Source organism: Centrocercus urophasianus, unplaced genomic scaffold, assembly GCF_019232065.1.
Source record: "Centrocercus urophasianus isolate 14NV4802_14NV808 unplaced genomic scaffold, USGS_Curo_1.0 seq_13, whole genome shotgun sequence".
Classification (NCBI taxonomy): Eukaryota; Metazoa; Chordata; class Aves; order Galliformes; family Phasianidae; genus Centrocercus; species Centrocercus urophasianus.
Genome location: NW_024884475.1, coordinates 40,429,032 through 40,452,847, shown reverse-complemented (window position 1 = coordinate 40,452,847; position 23,816 = coordinate 40,429,032). Strand labels below are relative to the sequence as shown.

Here is a 23,816-nt window from a genome sequence, read left to right as displayed (position 1 = left end):
GAACCCTGAATCTCTCACAGAGCTCAGGTCTGGGTCCCTCTTGTCAGCTGGGAAGCTGTGTGTTCACTGACTCACACTGATAGATCTCCTAACTGCGAAACCATCTCCTGCCTTCACCACCACTACTGCTGCTTGTTACCACTCCTGATCCTTTTTCTGCCTCAATATCCAAAGGCAACCGTGCCTCTGTACAGCAGCAATGCTCCAGCCTTTTAGGGGCTCACCACTTAGGTGCAATATCTTAACCACAGCATAGCAGCCTGCCCTCAAGAAGCACAGTAAATAAGGTAAGGTGCGTCTTGGTACCTGCAGCCCGTATGTTTAGAAGCTATTATTCTCATTGTTTCCCCTGTGCATACACTAAACCTACAGCACACAAAAATCCAGTTACGTTAAAAAACTCAGAGTGCAAAATGCAACTGTATGCCTAGGAAGGAATTAACAGTGAATAACCGCCTACAAAAGCTCATCCAGAAAAATGAAATTGACAAAGAAATCCAGAACAAAAGTAACAGAATTATATTGCAAGCACAATTTTTACTAGAAATAAACTTATTTGTAAATTAAAATCTAAACTGTCAGTACTGTCTTTATTCAAACCTCTCTTCTTACACAATTCCAGCTTTAAATGTTTATAGCACTGCCAAATGCCAGGTATTTCAGTTTAATGGGTGCTATGCTAGATAACTTGCCTTAGGCTGAATTTTTTGCAAAAGCGTGGTTCTTTAATGAAGTAAACTGACTTGTTTTATGCTTTGCCAAGAAGCTGTGATTCCTCCATGGTTGTGAAAGAAGATAAAAAGAGGGAGAATGAGCTTTTACTAGGAGGGTTGTGTTTTGTTGTTTTTTTTGTTGTTGTTGTTGTTGTTGTTCAAATTTGCCACATCAAGAGGAAGGCACAAAAATGAAAAAGTTCAGCAAGCACATGCTGAAAGAGCCTCGTTAGCACCTGGCACCCATGTTTTCTGAAGATGCTATTTGTGTTTAGAAATATTACAGGTAGAAATGACTCACAAGAGTCATTTCATGAGAAATATTACATCCAGAAATGACATCACAAGTCAGTCCCAAAACACATCAGGGGAAGAGCAAGACCCAAAATGATGAAATAGCATGCCTGGATGAGAAGACAGGAGGATTCATGTGGAAAAGAGTGTGGAACAAAGAGCTAAAGAAAAATAATTGAACAAGATGTTGCTGAGTTCCTCTCCATCACATGTGAGAAGTTGTGGCAGTACAGTGAAGTTCTTGCTGAAAAGGGAATCACAACTTTATAAGCAGAAAGAAAAAAAAAACCAGCCCAGAGAACTACAAGCCAATCTTACTTCTGTGACCAGCAAGGTCATAGAGCAGATCCTCCTGGAAATCATGCACATGGAAAGCTGAGAGGTGATTGGTGACAGCCAAATGGTTTCAACTAAGGCTAAATAGAGCCTGACAGATTTGGTGCTCTTCCATGACAGGGTTACAGCATTGGTAGATAAGGGAAAAGCAACTGCTGTCATCTACCTGGACTTGTGCATAGCATTTGACACTGTCCCATATGATGTCACTGTCTCCAAAATGGAAAGAGATGGATGTGACAGATGAATCACTCTGTGGATAAGGAATTGGTTGGATGGTTGCATTTAAAAGTTGCACTAAATGGCTCAACACCCAGATGGAGACTACTGGCGTTCCTCGGGGGTCTGGACTGGGACCAGGCTTATTTAACACCTTTGTCAGTGACTGGGACAACAAGTTTGTGAATGACAGCGAGCTGGGTAGTACAGTCAACACACTGGAGGGAAAGGGATGCCATCCAGAGGGACCCTGGACAGGCTCAAGAGATGCACCCATGAGAACCTCAAAGTTCACCACAGCCAAGGGCAAGGTCTTGCACCTTGTCCTGCCACTCCCAGACTCAAATACAGGCTGGGTAACGAGTAGATTAAGAGCAGCTGTGGGGATAAATACTTTGAGACACTGCTGAACAAAAAGCTGGCCAGCTATGTATGCTTGCAGCCCAGAAAACCAACAGTAACCTGGGCTGCATCAAAGCAGAGATAACAGGCCAAAGTAGGTGATTGATTCCCTCTACTCTGCCCTTGTGAGTCTCATCTGGAGCACTGTGTCCAGACTTTAGGCGTCCAGTATGATAGGGATGTGGAGCTGTTTGGGTCCAAAGGATGGCCACAAAGATGATCAGAGTGCTAGAGTATCTCCCCTACAAAGGCAGGCTGAGGGAGGTGGGCTCGTTTAACTGGAATAGACAAGGCTTCAGGGAGAACTCATTGCAGCTTTCCAGTACTTCGAGAGAGCTTAGACACATGCGGGAGACTGACTTTTTACATGGGCAGATAATGACAGGACAAGGGGGAATAGCTGTGGATGACCCACTCCCAAAGGTGCTCGAGGCCAGGTTGGATGGGGACCCAAGCAATTCTGCCCATAGCAGTAAGATGGGAACATCAGGCTTTTCAGAGAGGAACATCTGAGATTTGATCAGAGTTTGGAGGTTTGGATTGGCATACAAAGCAAAGCTGAGGCAGATTAAGGTACAAGAATGACAACCTGAATATGAGAGGTAATAAGATTTAAGGGGAGCTACAATTTCCTGAGCCAGATGCTAAAACAAGCAGAGTTGCAAGTCTACCAATTCCCCCATCCTGTGCAAGCCAACAAAAAAACACCTTCCTGCTACTTCTCCTGGCACAAAAAGATGATAACTTGCTGCTCCTTTCAGCTATTCTCTTGGCCCAAACAGCCAAGAATTATGCAGTATACTTAAAGAGTCTAGTCATGCTAATGAACTCCAGAGAGCTTTGGTGTGGCTTAACAACATTCAATTTTCACATCAGTTTTTAATGTTGTTTTTGTTTTTCTTAAATCTAAACACATACATTAAAAATTGACTAAAGGTGTGTAAGCTGGATGCCTACAAAACCCCTGACTACCTGTGAAACAAGCACTTGAAAGGGCCAAACCGAGTTCAGAAAAAGAACTTGTCGCAACTCCTTTGCAGTAACCATGAGACTTAGCCTTCTGTCCCTGCAGTCAGTTCTCCTGTTGGTCATAGCCCTTCTAACCTCTCTACCAGCCAAGAGTGTAGCCCTACTAACAGCTTCCTCATCCAATCCTACATACAGATCTAACGAATGAAATAGCATCTCAAAAAACTCAATTATATAAATAAGGACTGAATTAAAACACAGATTAATACAATAAGCAAATGTGGATCAAAAGTAGTATTATTTCTATACTATTTGACTTGATCCTTTCCATCCTTCCTCAGTACATAATCTCACAAGAAGATATCCGAGTGAGCAATATTGTCATCAACATGAATTAACAAAAGAAATGCAGCATTTGATGTTTAGCCTATTGGTGTAACAGCTGTACTTCTACAGTTGGCAAACCACAGGTGGCTTTTAATTGAATGTTCTGCTTGCAGAAAACCTTTAGGACTTTAGCCCAATGAAGTCTTTTCTAACCACAGAGTATTTGAGATCTAGACACAATGTGTTTCTAAATTTCCTTTTCAATGCACCGGCACCATATGAAAAATGTCCAAGACAGATCTCCTGTTTGAGAAAAATATTCCTTTTATAATGAAACACAACAGAACAAGCCATTCTAGCCAAGTGTAACTATTTTGGACTTCAAATACTGCACACTGCTTTTAGAGGATGTTTTCTGAGTAGCATTAAAAGGAAAAGTGGCAGTAGTTTGAATCAAGAGCTTGCTGTTAACAGGCAAGCATTTGGATTGCATGTACACAGATTCACTCCCGGAACTTCGTTAATGAACAGATTTTGATATGCTGCTTTTATTTCCCTTGGACAGAGGAAGCACTGGGGTTTGTTGTTTTTCTGCGCTGCATGCACTGCCTTTAGTAATCTAACAATAGAACCTGACCATCATTGCCTTTTCTACAAACTATATCATACAGTGTAAAGAAGCTGCTCAATTTATTGAATCTTCAAGTTATAATTGATATCTAAGCTCTGTAAGTCTAACTGTACAACATGATTCTGTATAAAGGTGCTGCACAATCTATTTTTATCCTCATTATAACTGCTACAATACTTTTCCTGATTTCCAGTACCACCTGAAATGCTTCATTTACACTATTATTCCCAATCAGTACTACAGACAACAGACAGAGCCTTCCATCTAAAATAGAAAATTCTTCCAGTATTGCATAGATCATGAACTACAACCACAAATCATTTCAGATACTGCCAACTTGCTACAGCAGGATGAATCCTAAAATTACACACTTGGCCCCCAGCCTCCTGGCAAAGCTATTTTGAACTGTGAAGCTAACTGACACTACCTCTCAAAAAAGTCCACCAAGAACAAACATTCCCATTTCTAGGCCATTTCAACTTCCACATTTTCACCAGGAAAGTACAGCAAAAGCTTCCATTGTTAACTATGCAGCAACAAGAGAGCCTCACTAGAGGAAGAAAAAAAAGGGAGCTTGTCTAAACACAAGACATCACTTAGTCAAATACCCTTCCTACTTCATATTGCCCGAGCTAAAAGAGCACCAAAGGAAAATATTTCTTACTGAAGGCAGGGACACAAATAGAATGGGAACAGAATGGGAATAAAAAAAATCCAATGGGTAGGCATGATCAAAGATCAGAGTATTTCTGTTAGAGTTGTCCAGGGCCAGCATCCACAAAATTCCTTGAGTATACCCACTGGAATGCTGATGTAAAAGTTCACATTTTGTTTCCGATCGGATGCACATAAGTACAAAAAAGGCACATCCAAACTGTTTGACTGCTGGGAATGAAAAAGACAAGAATAGGCAGACCTTCCAGAAGCATCTGCACTTAAAACAGCCTAGTGTTTTTAACAGCATTACCAGAGTCTTCAGCTCCTCACATTTCTGCCAAGGAAAACCTTAGTCCTGCCTCATACTGTCTCTTCCCTCCCACTGAACCACTTTATCCCACAGTGCTGTTCTCACAGTCTCTTCCAGATACCCTAGCTCTAACCTTCACCTTCTCCTTTTTCAACTTCACTTTCTGAAAAAGACCTCTAAAGGTCCTTTCTAAACTAAATTACAGTAGCTTTATGTACTTACTCCCAAAGTATCAAGGTACAGAGAAAACAAATGCCTTAAGAAAAAGCCCTCCTTTAGTCTCACAATATATTGCACAGAAGAAAAAAAAAAAAAAAAGGATACCCCCAAATTACTCAGCTTTTTATTAATCTTAGTCCCCAGGAACATGAAGATGTCAGCACCAGCCCATACAGATCACGTTTCCAAATTATACACAACAAGAAATGTAATGTCCTCATCTACAACCAAGTTCTAAAAATATCTAGGCAACAACAATGGAATCCAATTTATTAATTTTTTACAACCAAGGCTAAATGCCTCATCTCCCCCAGCTACTTCTATACATAAATCAAAACTTTTCACGTTACAAGAACGTGAATTTCTTGCCTAGAAATTACATTTCTGTGATTCACACCTAATAATCCTATTTTGCTAAGTTAGCAGATACACAAGTGCTTTTGCAAAATTACCTAATACAAAACAGAAGCCCTAGCATCCCATCCTTAGCTTCATAAAGTTGGCTATAAAAGATAATCCTACTACAATATCCACCCCCACAGCTGCGTTACTGCTCGACTTCTACTTCTGTGAGCAATTCCAGCCTTGGCTGCATGATAAAAATGCAACTATTCACTAGTCATCAGAACTACAAGGTGAAAACATGACAGGCAATGTCACTACAGACTACAGACAGCTCAAAAGGTAAGTGCTACAAGCGTCCACTTGATCTATCTATTCCCACCAGCCTGGAACACCACTGACAGCTTATCTACGAGGAATAAGAAGTAGTAAAGCAGTACCATGCTCTTGAACATCACTCTGTAATAAAAGCCATCAAGTGTGAATCAAGAGAGGATTACGGAGCAGAAAGCAGTAAGAGTGATAAAGGATTTACTTAAATGTCAGGGTACAGCAAAGAAGACAACTGGGCATATCTGGAAGTACTGCTGGTGGCTTTTTGGTAAGAGAAGATGCAAAGCAGGTTCAGAAGACAGGAAAGGAATGCATTTGGTAGGGAAGAAAAGGGAAAAAAAAGAAAAAAAAAAGCACACAAGAAGCAAAAAGGAAGAACTAAAATATGGTAAACAATCAAACCTCCAAGGGAATTTAAAGAGAAATATAATAAAAGTCATCACAGGTGAAGGTAGGAGAATAAGAAAAAGCAGAATAAGACTGGATCTCCAGCAACAAAGAAGTCTGTAAACAGTGAACTGCTGAAGACTTCAAAGATCTGCATTAGTGCAGTTGCTTTGCAGGGTTTTGCTGCTCAGATGGCAAACTGTAATGGACTTCTCTAGGCTGAGGGCTGCTCTCTGAGACACAGACTTGCTAACCTGAGAAATTACATCCAGCTACTCTCAGCACTCTGGGAAAAATGGGCTGTACAGAGCAGTGCTTAATTTGAGAGGGAAAAAGGACAGTGCTCACACCAAGCTTCAGAGGGATGAAGGTATATCTCTAGCAGGATAGGAACAGACAACATGCCAAGATGGGGGTAGGAAAGCCTTCAGCATCTCCTGTTGCACCTCTTTACAATGTAAAATTGTAAAGCAGTCTCCTGCAAAACAGTACAATCACCAGTTACAGTTTCATGTAGCCTATGCTGGCAGCAATTATCCTTAGCCCTATGCTGCCCACACTCTCTGTTTGGGAGCTGCAAATGTTTGGCCTAGCAAAGAGGAATATTAGGAAAGTGATCAAGTGATCTCTTGCTCAGTCCAGTTCATTCTGCAATTACATTATGTAGTTTGGTTGGCAAAAGAAAGGACAGCAGAACACTAGTCAGTGACATGAGTTGAAAAGAATCATTTCTCTGCTAGCAACAATTCCTAGAGCATATCCAACATCAACAGACGAGGACCTGGTGGGACAATACTGGCTTCAATCACTTCAGCTGTCTGCTTTCCTTACTGCCCTTGGTCAGGGCACCCCACTTTCCCAGTACCCCAGACAACAGTTCTACAGCCAATGAATCACCTTGTTGACTTTGCTCTTTGTTGGAGTCAGAGAGAGCAAAATACAAACACGCAGGCTGTGGTAGTACAAAGCAGATGAGCAGAATCTTACAAAGGCGACACCAGACACTGCTACACCAAAACAAAAAACTGAAAACAGAAATAGAAAAGTACTTTCCAATAACGTGGACAAAAACAGGAGGTCTGACAGCATGAGAATGCAGGAATTAAACCTGCAAGCCAGTTCCTGAAGAAACGCAGCTTTGAAATACATAAAGACACATGGTCTTACATAATTGATTTTAAGTGGCAATAAGCTTTCTAACGAAGGAAGTACAGTACCTCACATTGAGAGTGACCATGAAGGAACAGCAGAGGAAGCATTATAGATTAATCACAGTACCCACTTTCTCGTGCTGCTGGGGGGGAGGGGAGAACAGAAGAGAGTGAATAAGAGGGAAGGTGTTTCTGTTTTGCTTTTAGTTCTCACTGCTCTAGTCTGTTAGCAGTAGGCAATAGATTACATTAATCTCCCTATGCTGAATCTGTTTTTCTCATTAGAGGACTTGTCAGGGGATCTCCCTGTCCTTATCGCAACCCTTAATTTTTATTTTCCCCCTCCATCATATTTTCTCCCTGTTCATTTATGGTAGAGGAGTAAGAGAGACTGATGTGGTAGAGCTTCACCAATTGACAATGTGAAACCATGCCTTGTTACTAGATTAGCAACAGGTGCAGCTGAGGACAGCATTAATATACACGAGGAGAATCAACAAGTAGACAGATTAAAACATAGCTCCTTGCAGAGATACTTCTTCCTTCACGGCCAAAACAAGCATCCAGTCCATGAGGAACAAGAGCTAATCACACCTCACCTCCCTTTCTTGACAAAAGCCTGCTCTTCAAAACGCAGTCTTCACATGTATGCATATGATGCAAAAATTGAATCAGTTCCTAAAGTAACAGGATGCAATTAGCAAACCTGCAGCTACCGAACGGAGCAGAGGCTCAGAGAAACCAAAGATATAAACTATGTCTAGAGGTCAGACTTCAGCTTTGATAAATACACCACAGCAGTGGGCTCCAAAGTAGCAACAAGAACAGCATCAACAATTGGCAGGAACAAGGTCTCCAAATATTTTTTTCCTTTAACTTTTCTGCTTGTTTTGGACTGGGTTTTTGGTTTTTTTTTTTGGAGGGGGAAAGGGGGGAAGAGGATACCAAGGAAGAACCTATACAAAACTGAAAATATTAAAAAGCATCACTTGAAAAGGACTTGATCATATTTTTATGTAAGCTCTAATTTTCCATAAAGAGTTTGCCCCAATCTTTTTGTGTTTTTTTTTTTGTTTGTTTGTTTGTTTGTTTTTGGCCTCAGCACTACTTTTAGACTCCCTGGTGCCATTTCAGTTTCTTAACCAGATTGCCTGACTCCTGCCCTGTATGTATATCATAAACTTCACCTCCCAAGGCATGAGAAAATACGCCAGTGTGTTCTACAATTGCTTGCACTAAAGACAAGATGGTTTGTTGCTTTTTTTTTTTCCCCATAGCATACACTGATTGATTGATCTGATCTTAGCACTTCAAAGAAAGGTGGGAGAAAAGGGATGTGAGCCAGAACAAAAACATTTTCTAAAAGCCATAATTGCAAGTTTGAGCCCCCCCAGCAGGAAAAGGTGTCTTTAAAAGGTTCCCTCTGTAAATGCTCACAACAGTCTCCCGGTAAGCAAGCATGTATTAACACAGATTAGTTTTCTGCACGTAGGAAGCACTACAAAATTGCTCACTGGAATGCAAGTTTTACCTACAAGTGATTAAATATGCATATAGAGAGAGAACAAGCAGAAAGTTCTAAGGGCTGTAGGCAGCACAGCAGGCTGATAATATCCTTCTGCCCTCAGAGAATGAGCCAGAGCTGGTAGATTGCTCAGCCCACGTGAACAGCAATTCAAAGCCTTGATCCTGCCTAGACTTAACGAAGTAAATATTCCCATTTCCTTTTCTGGGTTGAACACTTTGCAATTTAAAATTTTCCACCTCAGCTAACCAAATTAAGCAGAATACAGTCTTCTAAATAGTGACACCAATCTTAGCATCACTGCTGTTCTGGTTTCTGATATTTTGCACCATGTAAGAGATGGAGCCAGAAATCTTCCCTGAAGCATTCAAGTTGGGTAGTGTAAAGGAAGCTTTGGGATTACTATGGTGAACCTGCCAGAGTTCCAGGAGATCCATGTTAAAGATAATACGTCTTTGAGCTAATGAAGCAATGCAAGATCATACACTTATGGTCTTTCATTTATTTTTATTTATTTAGTCCAGCTTACTTGCACACACACAGCAATTGCTTTTCCACAGGATCAGAACAGTGAGATTGGTAGGGACCTCTGGGTCAATACGGTCCAACTCCCGCACCAGCACGGAGGGACACCGAGAGCAAAGTGCACAAGATCACGTCCAGACATCTTGTGAACATCCTCAAGGATGGAGATTCTATGACCTCTCTGGGCAATCTGTGCCAGAGGTTGGTCACAGTTAGACTTAGAAGCTGTTTCCGTATCTTCAGGAGAATCCTCCTACATTTCAATTTGTTCCACTGCACAGTGGGGTTTAGGAGCCACATTCAGGTGTGAATTTGAAACAGTTATGTTAATAAGCACATAAGATGGAATAGAAAACTCTTTAATCAAAAGAGCTTTTCAAAAATACATTTTTTTCTACATTAGTCTTTGAAAACATTTAGGATATTTATTTGATGGTAAAGGCTGAACCCTCAGTATTTCACAAAAAAGTTCAAGCTCCTTTCCTTGCAAACAATTCTTCTGCAGCTATGTAGGTTCTAAGCATTTCTTTTAATATAATACTTAATGAAAAGCTAGAAACCTTAACAGCTGCCCTGATGGCTGAGTAACTGATATATATATTTTTTAATCTATATCCCAAGCTTAAAGCCACTCTAAGGACAAACTTTCACTGGTTCGTCCCAATTTCACTTCCCTGAACAAATTCATCTTCCTGCTTCAAGTTTTATTCAAGTAAGTGTCAGCTGTAATCCCAATATCCTACTTGGCAGATTGGGAACCCTGCTTTCACTGCCCTTGAAAAGCAAGAGCACCAGTGCAAATCAGGCCAACAAGTAGCATCACAGGAAGAAAAAGAACAAAGGACAGGTAAGAGAAGACAAAGACTAATTTAAATCTCCTTCTGCATATACTAACCATTTCTCTCATGCGAAGTTTTGAGGGGAAAAAAAGATCTTGGAAGTGATACACTGCATGTGGAGTTAGCTACGTGGCTACCAGAATTCATTATTTCCCAGTGTGGGAAATTGGAAAGCCACTTCATTCCTTCTGGGGTTTGAAAACCTAAAGTAGTCCTATAGGACTACTGTCATATGAAACATAAAGGGTACATGTATAAACAAAATCAAGCTCTTTTAAGCATTTAAGGGATTCAAATCCTAGCAGTAGCTCAGAACCCACCCTTAAGTGAGGTGAAGTCCACGAGGAAAAAATAAGCTACCTTACTTCAAAAGTATTTCCTTTTCCACATCCTTTTCCACAATCCCCATCAAGGGTGATGCCAATAAGACCTGAGCCTCAGAGTCTATCAAGCACAGAACTGAAAGATAAGCTTAATGCGTAAGAAACCTTCCAAAACAGCTTTATGAGTAACCACAATGCTCTCTCTCAACCTTCAAAAGAGGAAGTTTTGTGCCAGAGGTATCTTGAGCTAACAACTTGTACCAAGCACACTGAACAACAAAGAACTTTATGTGAATTAACTGAGAATACTGTGCTGTGTGAACCAAAAGGCCAATTTAAGAGCAGGAGTACTGTCTCTTAACAACAGCCAGAAGAGGTTATCTAGCAAAAATGTATGTTAAGAACAGGGTAAGAATATGCAATGTCTTTACAGATATCACCCAAGTTTTCAACAGTGTAGTACTTGGGGATGATACTTTAATCAGACACCAAATACAGTAACATTTTGATATTAGGAGCTGAAACTCTTCTCAAGAAGCTCCAACTTCTGCATATTTTGCATAAAACCTGCACATTGTCTTCATTTTGTTAAATTGGCATTAGTTTATAGTGCAGTTATCAAATATTTAAGAAATGGAAGTACAAGAAATCTTAGGGAAACTAAACAGGTCAGTCCATGAAATAGTGGCTAAAGTTACAAGCTGGCCAGAAGATTTAGCTAGTCTCAAAAAAAAAAAAAAAAAAAAACCACAAAAAACCACACACACACAAAAAAAAAAACACAACAAAAAAAACCAACCTGTTTCTGAAGCAAACTTCAGGAAGTTAAGAATACACCAAGTTCAAACAGATGCTGAACAAGCGACTAGCAAGCAGTACTACACACATCATTCCTAAAAACTTTTGCTTCCTACTCTCTTAGACCACATTATTATGTAAAACAGTTGCATCACTTTCTATTCTTAAAGGATAGAGAGTCTATACCCATTTGTCTTCCAATCCCAGATCTGCTTTCCACCATGTCTTGTTACACAAGGCAGTTCTAATTTTTTTCTTTTTAGCAGTATGTTCATGTTGAAGACTTATTCCACACTGCACAAATCCCTTGGCCTATCACTTGAACATCACAGCCTCTGTGGATATCACTGCAAGAATCATCCATTTAGATCAGACTGAGTGGATTCCTCTTTTGGGTTGCACCATCCTCACATCACTCCAACCAAGAAAATAAAAACAAAATTTTGCAGCCACTTCCTCTTTGCTCCCTCTCTTATCATTTGAAATTCTACCTTTTAACTTTGCTATTTGCAGTAGCAAAAGCAACACATTAACTGTAGGGTCAGTGACTGTTCACTTTAAGGATGTCAAGAAGACAACTGACTAGCCTCATCTTAAATAATGAGTATGGAAGTTCAGTACCCAGTGATCATAGTGAAGCCAAGGGTACACTGACTAAGCAAGACCAAAGAATAGCTCTGCCTGCTTAGACACTGTATCATACCAAACCACTAAGAATACACAGCAGCACAAACAGCAGGATTCAAGTCAGACACCTCACCCTTTCCCAGAAAGGAACAGCATTATCAAAGAAACATGGTGTGTTTGTGTAAGCATGGAAAAATAAGGATTTACTGCAGTACAGGAATCTACAGTCATCATGAGTATTACCTGCATGCAAGACTAAAGCAAAACAGAGAACAAGAGGTAAGCACTCAGTATTTTCAGTAGGCTTCAATCACAGAAAATGCATTTTCTGAACTTGCTTCAATGCTGGGAAAAAAGCACATTATTAAAGAGAGGCAGCTGCCATTGTTTATTATGTGACAAGTATTTAACTGCCCACGCATTTTACAAGCAAAACCCTTTATGTTCTATAGTCATACTTTAATCCATGCTTTCCATTAGATCTGGAAGAGATCCAGGAGCTCTGTAGACCTGGCCACTTGTACGCCTTAACAACTGCACATTTATCTAGAGATTGTTTTCAAACTACATATGAACTGCATTAAGACTGCATGGCTCCTGAGAAGCTAAAAGCAGAGATTGCTACACTAATCTGAAGAATAATCCCACAAAATTAAGTATTTCTGCCCAATATTTAAGAATTTTGTCATAAACTGGTAGCAGACACATGAAAGCAAGCAGTTAGTGCCTGCAACAGCAGCATCTGCTCCATTACCTGATTTTAATATGAAGCAGCTTCTTCCTCTCTTCTACCTTCCTTTCCTCCCTCTTTGCTAAAAGTTACTATTAGAAGACATACATTGCTGTATGTATTACTACAAATACATTACTGTAAGTTTCAGACATTATTGTACTGTAAATCCTTGATGCAAGTAATCAGACTCCAATTTAATCATCATTTGTAAAGAAATATCGCTAAATAAGTGCCTTATTGTCCCCCATAGATTGTTCTGTGCCCAGCAGACAAATAAGGAAGAGATTCATTTTCTTGATGCCTGAATTTTAGGAAAGAAGGGAAAAACAACTGGGGAAGTCTAAAACCCACAGTTAAGTTGCAACACATCAACAGTGACAGGGCACTACCAACTTGATGCCCACAATCCATTGGTCTCAAGGATCCTCATAGTTCAAGATGGGTACAAAGCTATGCAAGAGGAGGTAAGGATTAAATATGAGGAAAAATGTTTTAATTATGAGTGATCAAATACTGGTACAGGCTCAGAACTCAAAAGGTATTTAGATAATGCCCTCAATAATAAGCTTCAGCTTTTGGTTAGCCCTGAAGAGCTCTCATGCAGTTGGACTGAATCTTTGTTGGTCCCTTCCAACTGAACAACTCTAGAAGTCATATTAAGATGTTTTTATAGCTCTGTAGCACTCTCGGTGTGACCTTCCCCCCAATACCATCAACTCCCCATTCTTAAAAAAAAAATTAAAAAGATAAAAATACAAGACTTAAACAGGATAAAGGTTAAATTTTTCAGCTTGGAAAAAGAAACATATGAGAAAAGAAAACAAAATCAAGAAAGATACGTGGAGGGCAAGTAGAAATGTGTGTTCTCACAGAAGTCTAAAAGGGTTTGTGATAAATGTCAATCAGACAGTGTTTTTAAAAAAAGGCAGTTTTGGCTTTTTAGCTGTAACACAATTAAATTGTAACATTACATTGCCAGAGAACACCTTTGAAGCCTAAAGCTTGGCGGTACTAAGTAGTTATTAGATCAATCTTTCCAAAAATTGCCAATCAATGGCTGTGCAACATCATCTGGATTCAGTCTCTGCTTTCATAAATTCCTAAAACGTTGTTCACCATGAGAAATAAGCGTACACTCAAGCTACAGACCCTGAGCATCTGCTACACATCACTGGAGAAAGTGAGCCGCATGAATCTTTGTTAAAAGCCCAGTACAGACTTTTAGATGAAGCGCATCATCCTTTCTTCCCTACCTGCCCTACACAACAGTCATAACCTTACTCTGCAAAGAGCATTTGGAAAAATGCTGCAGAGTTCTCCATTTGTCAACTATTCTGTGAGTAAATGTTTCACTGAGGAACAAAACCACTATCTTATGGCTGTGGACATAGCATGCAGGGACATGGTTTAGTAGCGGAATTGACAGCGTTGGGCTAACAGTTGGACTTTGTGATCTTAAGAGTCTTTTCTAAACTCAGTGACTCTATGAGTCTAATATTAAATCAGTAACAGAAGCACAAGAAACCACAGGTCACCGTCATTTGCTCTCTTCCAGTGTACAGAATTCTCTAGAATCTAAATACTCCAAATTTTAATCAGTTTATGACATTTCCCATTACCACACAAGCTTCCAAGTGGCAGCAGTTTAACCTCAGCTTGTAAAGCTGACTGTTAATAGTACTTTTAGCAGAAACATATACATATTCTTTCAAGGCTAGTGCTAGTCAAAAGCATATTCTATAGTCCTACTGCAATCATCATCTAGTCTGCCAGCCTTACCATTGCTTCAGTACCCTGAGTTTTCCTCTAAAGAATTGCCATTTGTGAACATACCACACACCTCTGCACTCTGTTCAGTTTTCACTTTATCCCTTTTTGACCTGTAAAGTGGCCAAGAGAACAGTATTCTACGCTAGGGAATGATGAAGAACAGATGCAGACTGAGGTGGCACAGGAAAAGGAAAGGTGAGAAAATAAGGGGCATAATTATCCCACTGCACCATTTGGAAGGTGCCAAAAGATAGACACAGATATGGCTAGATGATTAACTCCTATGGAGCCTACTGCTTTTCAGGCAGATACTTAAGTTCAGCAATAAATTGCACGTTACACTGGGATTTCCAGAGAACATTCTTCAATTAAAGGCTTTTCAAAAAGCATACAACACTTCTTTAAAAAGGAACACTAAAAATGTGATTTTAACAGGCCAATTTCTTCCTTCGTATCAATCGTAAGAGTCCACATTTCACTGTACTGTACATTTCACTACTACTGTACAATATTCCACAAAGCTATTCAAATATTCATTCCTAATATTCACGCCCTAAGCAATCATTGTTCATTAGCCTTGCATATACTCTGTTCCTTCACAGGGCCTTTTGAGATTAAGGCTGAAGACCTTAATATAAAAGTTATATATAAAGCCATTAAGGAGAAACAGGATCACACCAACTAGTTGACCCACTAAATATAAATTATACGCAAACTCAATGCAAAAAAGAAATAGACTTGGAGGATGGTGAAGCACTAACTGTTCAAGAGATGCTGTGATAACCCATCCCTGGTGGCATTCAAGGCCAGGATGAATGGGGCCCTTGGAAGCCTGATCCACAGCAGGGGGTTGGAACTGGAAGGGAACTTAAGGCCCATGCGACTTAAGCCGTTTTATGAAAATAAAAATAGAGGTTTTGATTCATAAAAAAATGGAAGTAATACTAAACACACTGAGGGAAAAAAACACCATAAAAGTTAACGACATCTTGACTGAAAAGCCCTTTATATGGTCTAGATACATTTAGAATGATTGAAGTGTTCAATTTTTTTTTGAAATTGCTTTTGCTTCAGGCTACAGCACACACTGAAGATATATAACCACCGTAAGCAGTGGTGTCCTGCAACTGATATTTGAAAGCTCCAAAGGACAAACATTTCTCCATATTGTACAGAATAAAAGGTTAACCATCTTTCTAACCACTAAGACAACATACAGAGCAGCCTGAAAAGCAAAGACACTTACCAAAACGCAGGGAGAATTTTACAATCAGACTTTGAAGACCCTAATTTAGCAGTAGAAGACTTGACCAACCCTCTCAATATTCATTTTCCAGATGCAAGTTCAACAAAGGTCTAACTGTATAACACGAAAAAGTTAGTCCTAAATGACTACCACAATACCTACATTATGGTTTAAAAAAAACCAAACCACAACTGTCTTCCATCTCACATTCAGCATATTAACCGTTATAAGTGCACAAAAAACACATCTGGTGAAGTTTCAATAAGTGACACACTTACCAATACACACATCTATCTTCCCCTTGATAGCAGCCTCGTGCAAAGGAGTGTAGTTCCAATTGTCTCTAGCATTAGGGTCTGCACCTTGGCACAGCAACAGACTAACCACTTCAGCATGACCAAAGGAGCAGGCGTTGTGAAGGGGTATCAGCCCTCCATCGTCACGAGCATGAACATTGGCTCCTGTCTGCAGCAAGTGCTCTACAACATCCTTCCTTCCAAACCCTGTAAGAAAACATATTGCTGTTCAATTGCTTTGCAAAAAGAAAAATGACATTATTTAAAACTCTTCCAGAAGAGAAATTAATACAGAACACTTAAAGGATGTGAGGAAGAAGCTGTCAGCTCTCCCAAGTTGAACATGCAACTCAGCTGCAGTATCATGCTGCTAAAGTGGCGACAAATGATTTCCAGCAGCCAGCACCCTCTGTGACAGGCAGCACTTCTTGTATGAGGACTTTCCAAATGTTTTCCTTACATCAGAGAAGTAGCCCCTGGCCAGGAGTTCCATTTCAATGTGTTCAGCCCCTTTTTAGCCACAGCACGACACCAGATACAATTGTGCAGACTTCCAATGTAGAATTAACATGCTTTACCCCTGCCACAGTCCATATGGCAAGATGTCTGACACAGCTGCTTGCATCCACACTGGCTTAATCACTTATGGCTAATGCTATGACACGACACTGGGCCTTCAGCCAAGCTGCAGACTGGCTACTCTGCAGGGATTCGTACTGTCTCCTCACTGCAGCCCTTCAATACATTCTCCTGGAGAAGTTTCCTAGGAGTTAACCAAGACTATGGTTAAGACAAAGGGCCAAATCTAAAAGACAGTTAAGAAACATCACATGCAAGTTCTCGTGGCAGCTTAAATATGTACAGCAGCAAACAAAGAGTGCCTGGTCCCACAGCAAAACTAGCAAAACCTGAGAGCATAAATACCAAGAAACAATCCCTCAAGCTTGCCACATTTATATTGTTTCTCTTCACAGCAAACAAAAATCGGGCAAGGTGGGAATTAGAAAGGGATGCCTACCACTAAAAAGCCAAGTCAATTATTAGCCTTCAGTTTTTTTTATAGACTGAGCCTCTGTAAACAAGGCTGGAACTGCATGAACATTTGCTTAACATGTTCCTGCCTCTAGAGGAAAAACATCCTGACTACCTGAAAACTTTTCAAACCACTCACTATCACAATTTTCAGGACTCCATGTAAACTTCAACATGATGCTTGACACGTGTTTTGTGACAAAGCAGTCTCTGGAAATGGCAGTGATAAACATCTGGTGAATAAATTCTTCTAATTCCATCTTCAAGAAAGCACACTAAAGGTTTCTGCAGTTTTTATGCCATCAGACCACAAGGCCACTTTCAAAAAAACAGTAATCGATTGGAGAAACAGCTTCCCACCAGCTCCACCACGAGCAAACCGGCAAAAACTTCAGTCAACAAAGAATCATTTTTAAAGGTCTCTGTTTACAAGACAAATCTAAAAAATTACAACAGCAGTTGTAATTAAAACAAAAAAGACAGACACATGTCATATCATTTAACAGATGACATCATTTTTGACACAACTCAGTTTATACTAGAGAAACCAATGGTTTCACTTTAAAAATCGTCTGTATGTTACTGGCGAAAGTTCTATGTACAAAGTAAAAGAGCTTACAAGAAAGTACCTTAAATCAGAGGACCTCAGAGAAATCCAATCAAATGTTCGTGCAGAAAACATTCAATAACAAAGGCTGACCGTAGAGGAGAATCTTTTCAGGAGGCCCATGCATACAAGCTTGCTCTGGTGAAATTCACCTACCAGCTTCTAAAGTACTAAGAACTCACCTCCCATTCATCATGAGAACTCACTTTCAAAACGCTAAGTGAGAAAGAAGCAACTAAATACATGCATTTCTCACTAGAAGTAGAACAGTGCCTTCCCTAGTGAGCACAACACGTCAAATAGGCAGCCTGAACTGCTAAGTGAAGTTTACTGTTTCACCTGCTGCCCAATTAATGTCACTTGATCACAGCACAGCATCAACTTCTCCAAATGTTAATTCTATCCCTTGCAAAGCTGTTGTTATGTGCAGTTTAATTCATGACAAGGAAGATTTCTACTTTCACGTGGCATTTTTCTCTTTCTTTCCCCTGCTTGCTCTTAAGAATGCAGATTCCAAAAGGACTTCAAATCTAACTAACTAAGCATATGACAACAGGTTAAGCACGTCTGCAGGCCTCACTGTGAAATAAAGCAAAGCAGCTCTCATTAAATGATTCCACTTTTTAGAGCACTAAACATAGCTCCTATTAGAACACAAGCCCTTGAAATAGAAAAGCACACATCTTAGAGACACACTGCCTTTCAAGAATTATTTTAAACTATAATCAAAGGGTTGAGAAAAGTTCCAGCTAAGCCACTACAATTTTGCTTCAGTACTGCACATTCTGGGGCCAGATTTTCCCCCAGGATACAGCTCTTCTGGAACCCAACAGCACTTCTACCAGTTCACAGTAGAGAACACATTTAAAAAGATTTAACTGAGCAAGTTGAAGAGCCTTCAAGCTGTGGAAAAGGGTACCTGGTTCAGTATTGCTGGACACCTGAGGCTTTGTATTTGTATTCTCTTGTAAACCCCTTCAATGAATTTCCACTAGTGATCTTTAGGATGGCCTTACAACAAGTTACAAGTCAAAGAAAAACTTCCTAGAAAGCAATAAGCAAACATTTCACATAATACAAATACAACAAAAGCATAAAGAAAGTTCCAGTCACCTAGGAATTTATGAACACTTCCTTTTACAAGCAAGAGTCCTAGCTTCACAGGCCCTAAGCCTTAAGGCTGCCGGGAGATTTTTTAATCAACAACACAATCTATACTTATCAGCACCATCTGCATGAATCCAGCTGCTAATCTTCATTAGCCCTACTTTAAATTGCACAAGGCAGAATTAATCAGCAAGTCAGCTTTACAGACACCTGTCTGAGTAAGGGCAGAGACATCTCTTCTGTGGCACGGATATCCCAGACAACTGCTACAAAATGAGTAAGAGTAGTTTATGAATATGATGTTCATTGCAGGGGAGTTGGACCAGGCAACCTTTAAAGGTCCCTTCCCACCCTAAGGATTCTATGAAGATATCCAAAAGCAAGGCTTTCCATAGCAAATTAAGCTAGCCTCTTTTATCTTGTCCCGCAGGTGATCAATCCAGGTACCTCTGCATAGAGTGGAGGTGTGTAACAGACCACAGACTGCTTCTTGCCATTTTCTGTCTCCCTCTCTTGCAAGCAACACCCAGCAGCTAGTTGTATTACATCTGCCTTCTCCATTCCTCAGCCGACTTCCACGTCGAAGCAGATTGTGTTCTTAAAGTTAGCAGCTTGCTAGCCGACAAAAAATCCTTGAGCATTAGTAGTTTACTCCAGAAATCTTCCAAAGAACAGTGACATCTGTTAGACTTCACAAAAAGACTGGACTTCCAACAGTGATAACTAGTAGTAGGCATGCTTATTGAAAACTTCTTTCTGCACACAAGCTTTTACTGCCATTACCACAGACCAAAACTGAAAGAAAACAAGGAATATCACTGATGACATTCCCTGTCAAGTGATCAAGGAGTGATCTGAACAAGCTTATGACTGGCTGTATGTAGAAACTAGCAAGGACTCAGCTTCTTTCCATCAGGTTCATCCACCCAGTCACTGTTGAGACACTACTATTCCTGATGACAAACCACCAAGAACTGCATCTAAGCACATGAATCAAGATGTCAGCAACAAATACATGCATTTTCTTTTGTAAGGCTAACATTTTTTCCACGTGGGAAGAAGCAAGTCCATTACCAAGAAGGCTCCTGATTATTCTTGCCAGCCCTGGGATTTGCCATGAATTCTGTTATCTAAAAATCATTACTGAAGCTAGCATAATAATTTTACTGCTTCACAAGACAAGGCCTTTGTCATACCAAGAAATAGACCACTGATGGAGAAATAAACAGTAACAGCTGAGTTTTTCCTAGCAAGCCATTAAATACTGAGAAAGGAAGTCCCAAACAGCCAGGTAACAAATCACAGGAATCCTTGCCTTCTGATTCTACAACTAGATAAGTATAATGTCAGTTCCTATACAAGTGAACCCCGTTTTTCCAGACGAGTGTCAGTATGTGCAATATATTTCACTTTTAAAGAGTGTGCACATCATCCTCATAAATACACAATCAGAACCACAGCACAAATAAAGGTTGCTAACTTATAAATTGAATAACACGCTGCTCTCATCACATCTCTTTCCCTTTCTTCCCCCTTTTCCACCCTCTACTCCCTCCCTTGATGCACTGAATAATCAAAGACAGTCTCGAACTCTGCAACTTCGCAGCTGTGTGTAAATATGCACCCAATTATTTAGACAATAACACGTATTAACAGGGCAAGCATGTAACTCTGGCCTAGGCATCTTCTTTTAGCCAACAGTACAGATAAAGCCTTAAGCCAAACAAACCTCTGTTATGGCCTAGTGCAGTTGCTTAAGTTGTTTTTATGTAGTTTGCATTGAAAAGAAATGAATAAAAGAAACAAACACATTTACACGTCCACTTCACCTCCTTTTTCTATTTTTAAGTCAATTATATGCAAGTCTTTAGAATCTGTTTTTCATTCGTTATCCAGTCTTCCTAAGCACACCTCCTCAAGGAGGCTCAGAATTTCAAGACAGGCTGTGCGCCAACCAGTCAGAGGACGGAAAAAAAAATAAAGGAAATTTTGGTCAAATCACCCTGATACAGCCTCAATATTAAGTCCAAAGCAGGGCAGTCTTAATCATCAGGCTAAACGTTTCACCACTAAGTTCAAGAACTAATTCCCCATCATTCAGAACAATTAACAACTCAAGACATTCCCAGATGAAGCTGTAGTATCATCCAGATTTTCTTTAACTTCATCTGACCACGCACATTCTATCCACACATAGATAATGGACTGATAACTCCAACTTCTCAACCCGGGTTTATGACCCTTTCTATTTTTTTTTGGTTTTTTTTTTTTTTTTTTTTTCTGGGGGGGGGGGTTGGTCTGTTTTTGTTGTTTGTTTAGTTTTTAAATTTCTGTAGTCACTTTCAGTTCTCACTTTCTCCTAAGTTTATGCATATGCTAAGAACCCTGAGTGTTCTCAAAGCCTCCCCTTTTACCTTCCTCCTGCCATAAGAAAGATGATATGTGTGATTCAGAAAATAGAACTCTTCTAAAGTTTAAGGAAACCTGGACTTCAGCTTAAACCAGCACTAAACTGGAACTAAAGCATCCTGTCCTCTAACAGTAAAAGCAACTTAGCTGCCTCAAATTGTTGTCAAAAATGGTATCTGAGAATACAAGATTTCCCTCAAGTTCAGTTAAGTTCCCAGGGAAAAAAATAATAATGAAGAATCCAGCTGCTCTGAAAAAAAAAAGAAAAAAAAACAAGAAAAAATGAAAATTTACTAGCTTCTAAAATAATTATTCTGCCATAACTCACAGAAACAGAAGTGAAACTATTTTTGCCTGAAGAGTTTAGCTTCAAGAGCTCTGGAAGAAGCATATAGCACTGTTCAACTCCTTTTCCCTTATAAATGCCATGCAATTTCTATTTAGATACATCTCCTAAAACAGGAGCTATAATTCACAACATAGCTTAATATACACAGCAGACTCCTGTGCTCATAAGGCCATGGGAAATCAAATCAAAACTGCATCATGAGCAAATACGCACTGCCCAAGACAAGCTGCATTCAACAACATGTGTGCAGACTTGTCCAAAACAGAAGACCTCAAGATATCTATACTAAGAAACCTATCTAATGCTTGCTACATGCCAAATCCTTTCAAATCAGATACACTCGTTTATTTGATGGGAAATATGTACTGCAGCTAAGGATGATCTCCAAATCTGGAGACAAAGACAACAGATGTCTGTCAGAGATAAGAACTTCACCTACTGTTTTCTTCATGTTGTATCTTTCATTACTGTTACAGTAACATCCTATGGATGCTGCCACTTTTCAAAACCTTACCTAAAGTTTTGTCTGCTTCTCATCTAATCAAAGTAGAAACTACTACTGCAACTTCAGCACTATAGTCTACCCTAGCCCTGAAGGTACAACCTGAGACCCTGAAGTTTAAGGGGACACACCAAGGTGTTATTATAAGTTCAAATCCAAAATAAGCAGTGCAGGCTCAAGATTACTCTTGAAAACATCAAGCACTTCACGTGCACGTGTGGTTGTGCCAGCATTACATCCCAGTGTCCACAGAAGTCTGTCTCCACACTTGAGACACTCTTCACAGTTCAAGATTAGAGAATGAAAAGGAAAGAGCTCAGGGCCAAAAGTTTCCCTAGGGGGTATCAGGAAACACCACTAGGACTTCAGAAAGGACAATAAAACTACATAATCTCAAAGAGCAGTATCTGATAGACAGCTGAACATCAGCTCAAAGTTCTCAGCAACACTGCTAAGAAAACATTCATTACTGTTAACAGCTTTGAAGTACTGTTTTAAAGCCAAACACCACAACATAGATAGCGACCACTCACCAATCTTGTTAATTACTTTATTTGTGCATAATAGAGCACCACTTAAAACTCAAGCAAGGCAGCAACACTGTGGCACATGTTACAAAGCCCTGCCGACCACAGACCTAGCATCTCCCATTTTACTTTTATCATGAAAATAACTCACCCGGTGCCCCCCTCCCATGAAGGCTAATCCCTGTAACATTTGTTCTCATTATAACCTACAATTCACCTGTGACAGTTGTGCTTGCTAAGAGGCAATCATAGAATCATTACAGAACAGCTTAGGATGAAAGGGACCTTAAAGCCCACCCACTCCCAACCATCTGTCATAGACTGGTTCTACCTGACCTGATGGAGGCTGCCCAGGGCCCCATACAGCCTAGCCTTCAGCACTTCTAGGGATAGAGCAATGGTTACTTCTTATTAAGGTCACCTGTTGAACCAGGTCGCTTCACAATATAATTTTTGATGTGCTATCACTTCCCTGCATTGATGCATAGCATCCCCTCAGCACATCTCTGACTTTCTAACCAAGTTCAATTGTTTCACTTCATCTTTTGGCACCTGTCCTGGTCTGAGTAAGGAGGGGAAAGATCAACTGGAAAGAAAAAAGTTACAAGCTGCGAGGTTCTGGCTTTGATTCTTGGTGTTACAGGTGTCTTTAGCTTTCAGGAGCTATCAAAAGTGAAATCCATCACTCCCAGAAAACTCCATCCTGAACTCCTTTCTCACTTCCAAAGCAAACGAGATAAAGTCTGAAGGCCACGTGAGGAACACAGAGAAATCTGTCGTTGCCTTTAGACTACCTCCACACACAGAAGCCTCGGCATGAGAAATACTGAGCTCAGATAGCTCCCCTCCCCCAGCACCTTCGAGCCCCGGCCCTCGAGCCCCATAGGGAGCCGCCCCGGCCCCTCCGGGCACTGACCGGCGGCGAAGTGGAGCGGCGTGGACTTGCGGCCGGCCATGTCCTTGGCGTTGACGTTGCCAGCGTCCACCAGGCGCTTGACGCGCGTCACGTCTCCATTACGGCAAGCCTCCAGCAGCTCGCGGAAGGCCCCGCTCGGGCCCGCCGCCTCGGGGCTCTCCGCCGCCGGGCTCGACGCCAACGACGACGACGTGGACGATGAGGAAGAGGAGGAAGAGGCCGAGCTGCCGGAGCTGCTGCCCGAGCCCTGCGGCGGGCCCGGCGCGGCGCTCTCGGAGCACTCCGCTGCCGGAGGCCGCTCGGCGTCGGGGGGAGCCTCGCCCTCGGGCCCGGCCAGGCTGTGGCGCTGCGCGGCGGGGCCGAGCTCGGCCGGCGCGAGGCTGGGGCTGCGCGGC

The 23,816-nt window shown here is 40.8% G+C and overlaps 1 protein-coding gene across 1 annotated transcript in view; it reads right to left on the bottom strand.

Annotated features, from left to right (window-relative positions):
• The window catches only part of TNKS (tankyrase), a 106,267-nt gene that overhangs the window by 82,164 nt on the left and 287 nt on the right, over nucleotides 1–23,816 (bottom strand). The window contains exons 2-3 of the mRNA XM_042812459.1: nucleotides 23,422–23,807; nucleotides 15,955–16,179 (exon numbers count right to left, since the gene is read on the bottom strand). Coding sequence (XP_042668393.1) covers nucleotides 15,955–16,179; nucleotides 23,422–23,807 — 611 coding nt within the window. The remainder of the gene's footprint in view (nucleotides 1–15,954; nucleotides 16,180–23,421; nucleotides 23,808–23,816) is intronic.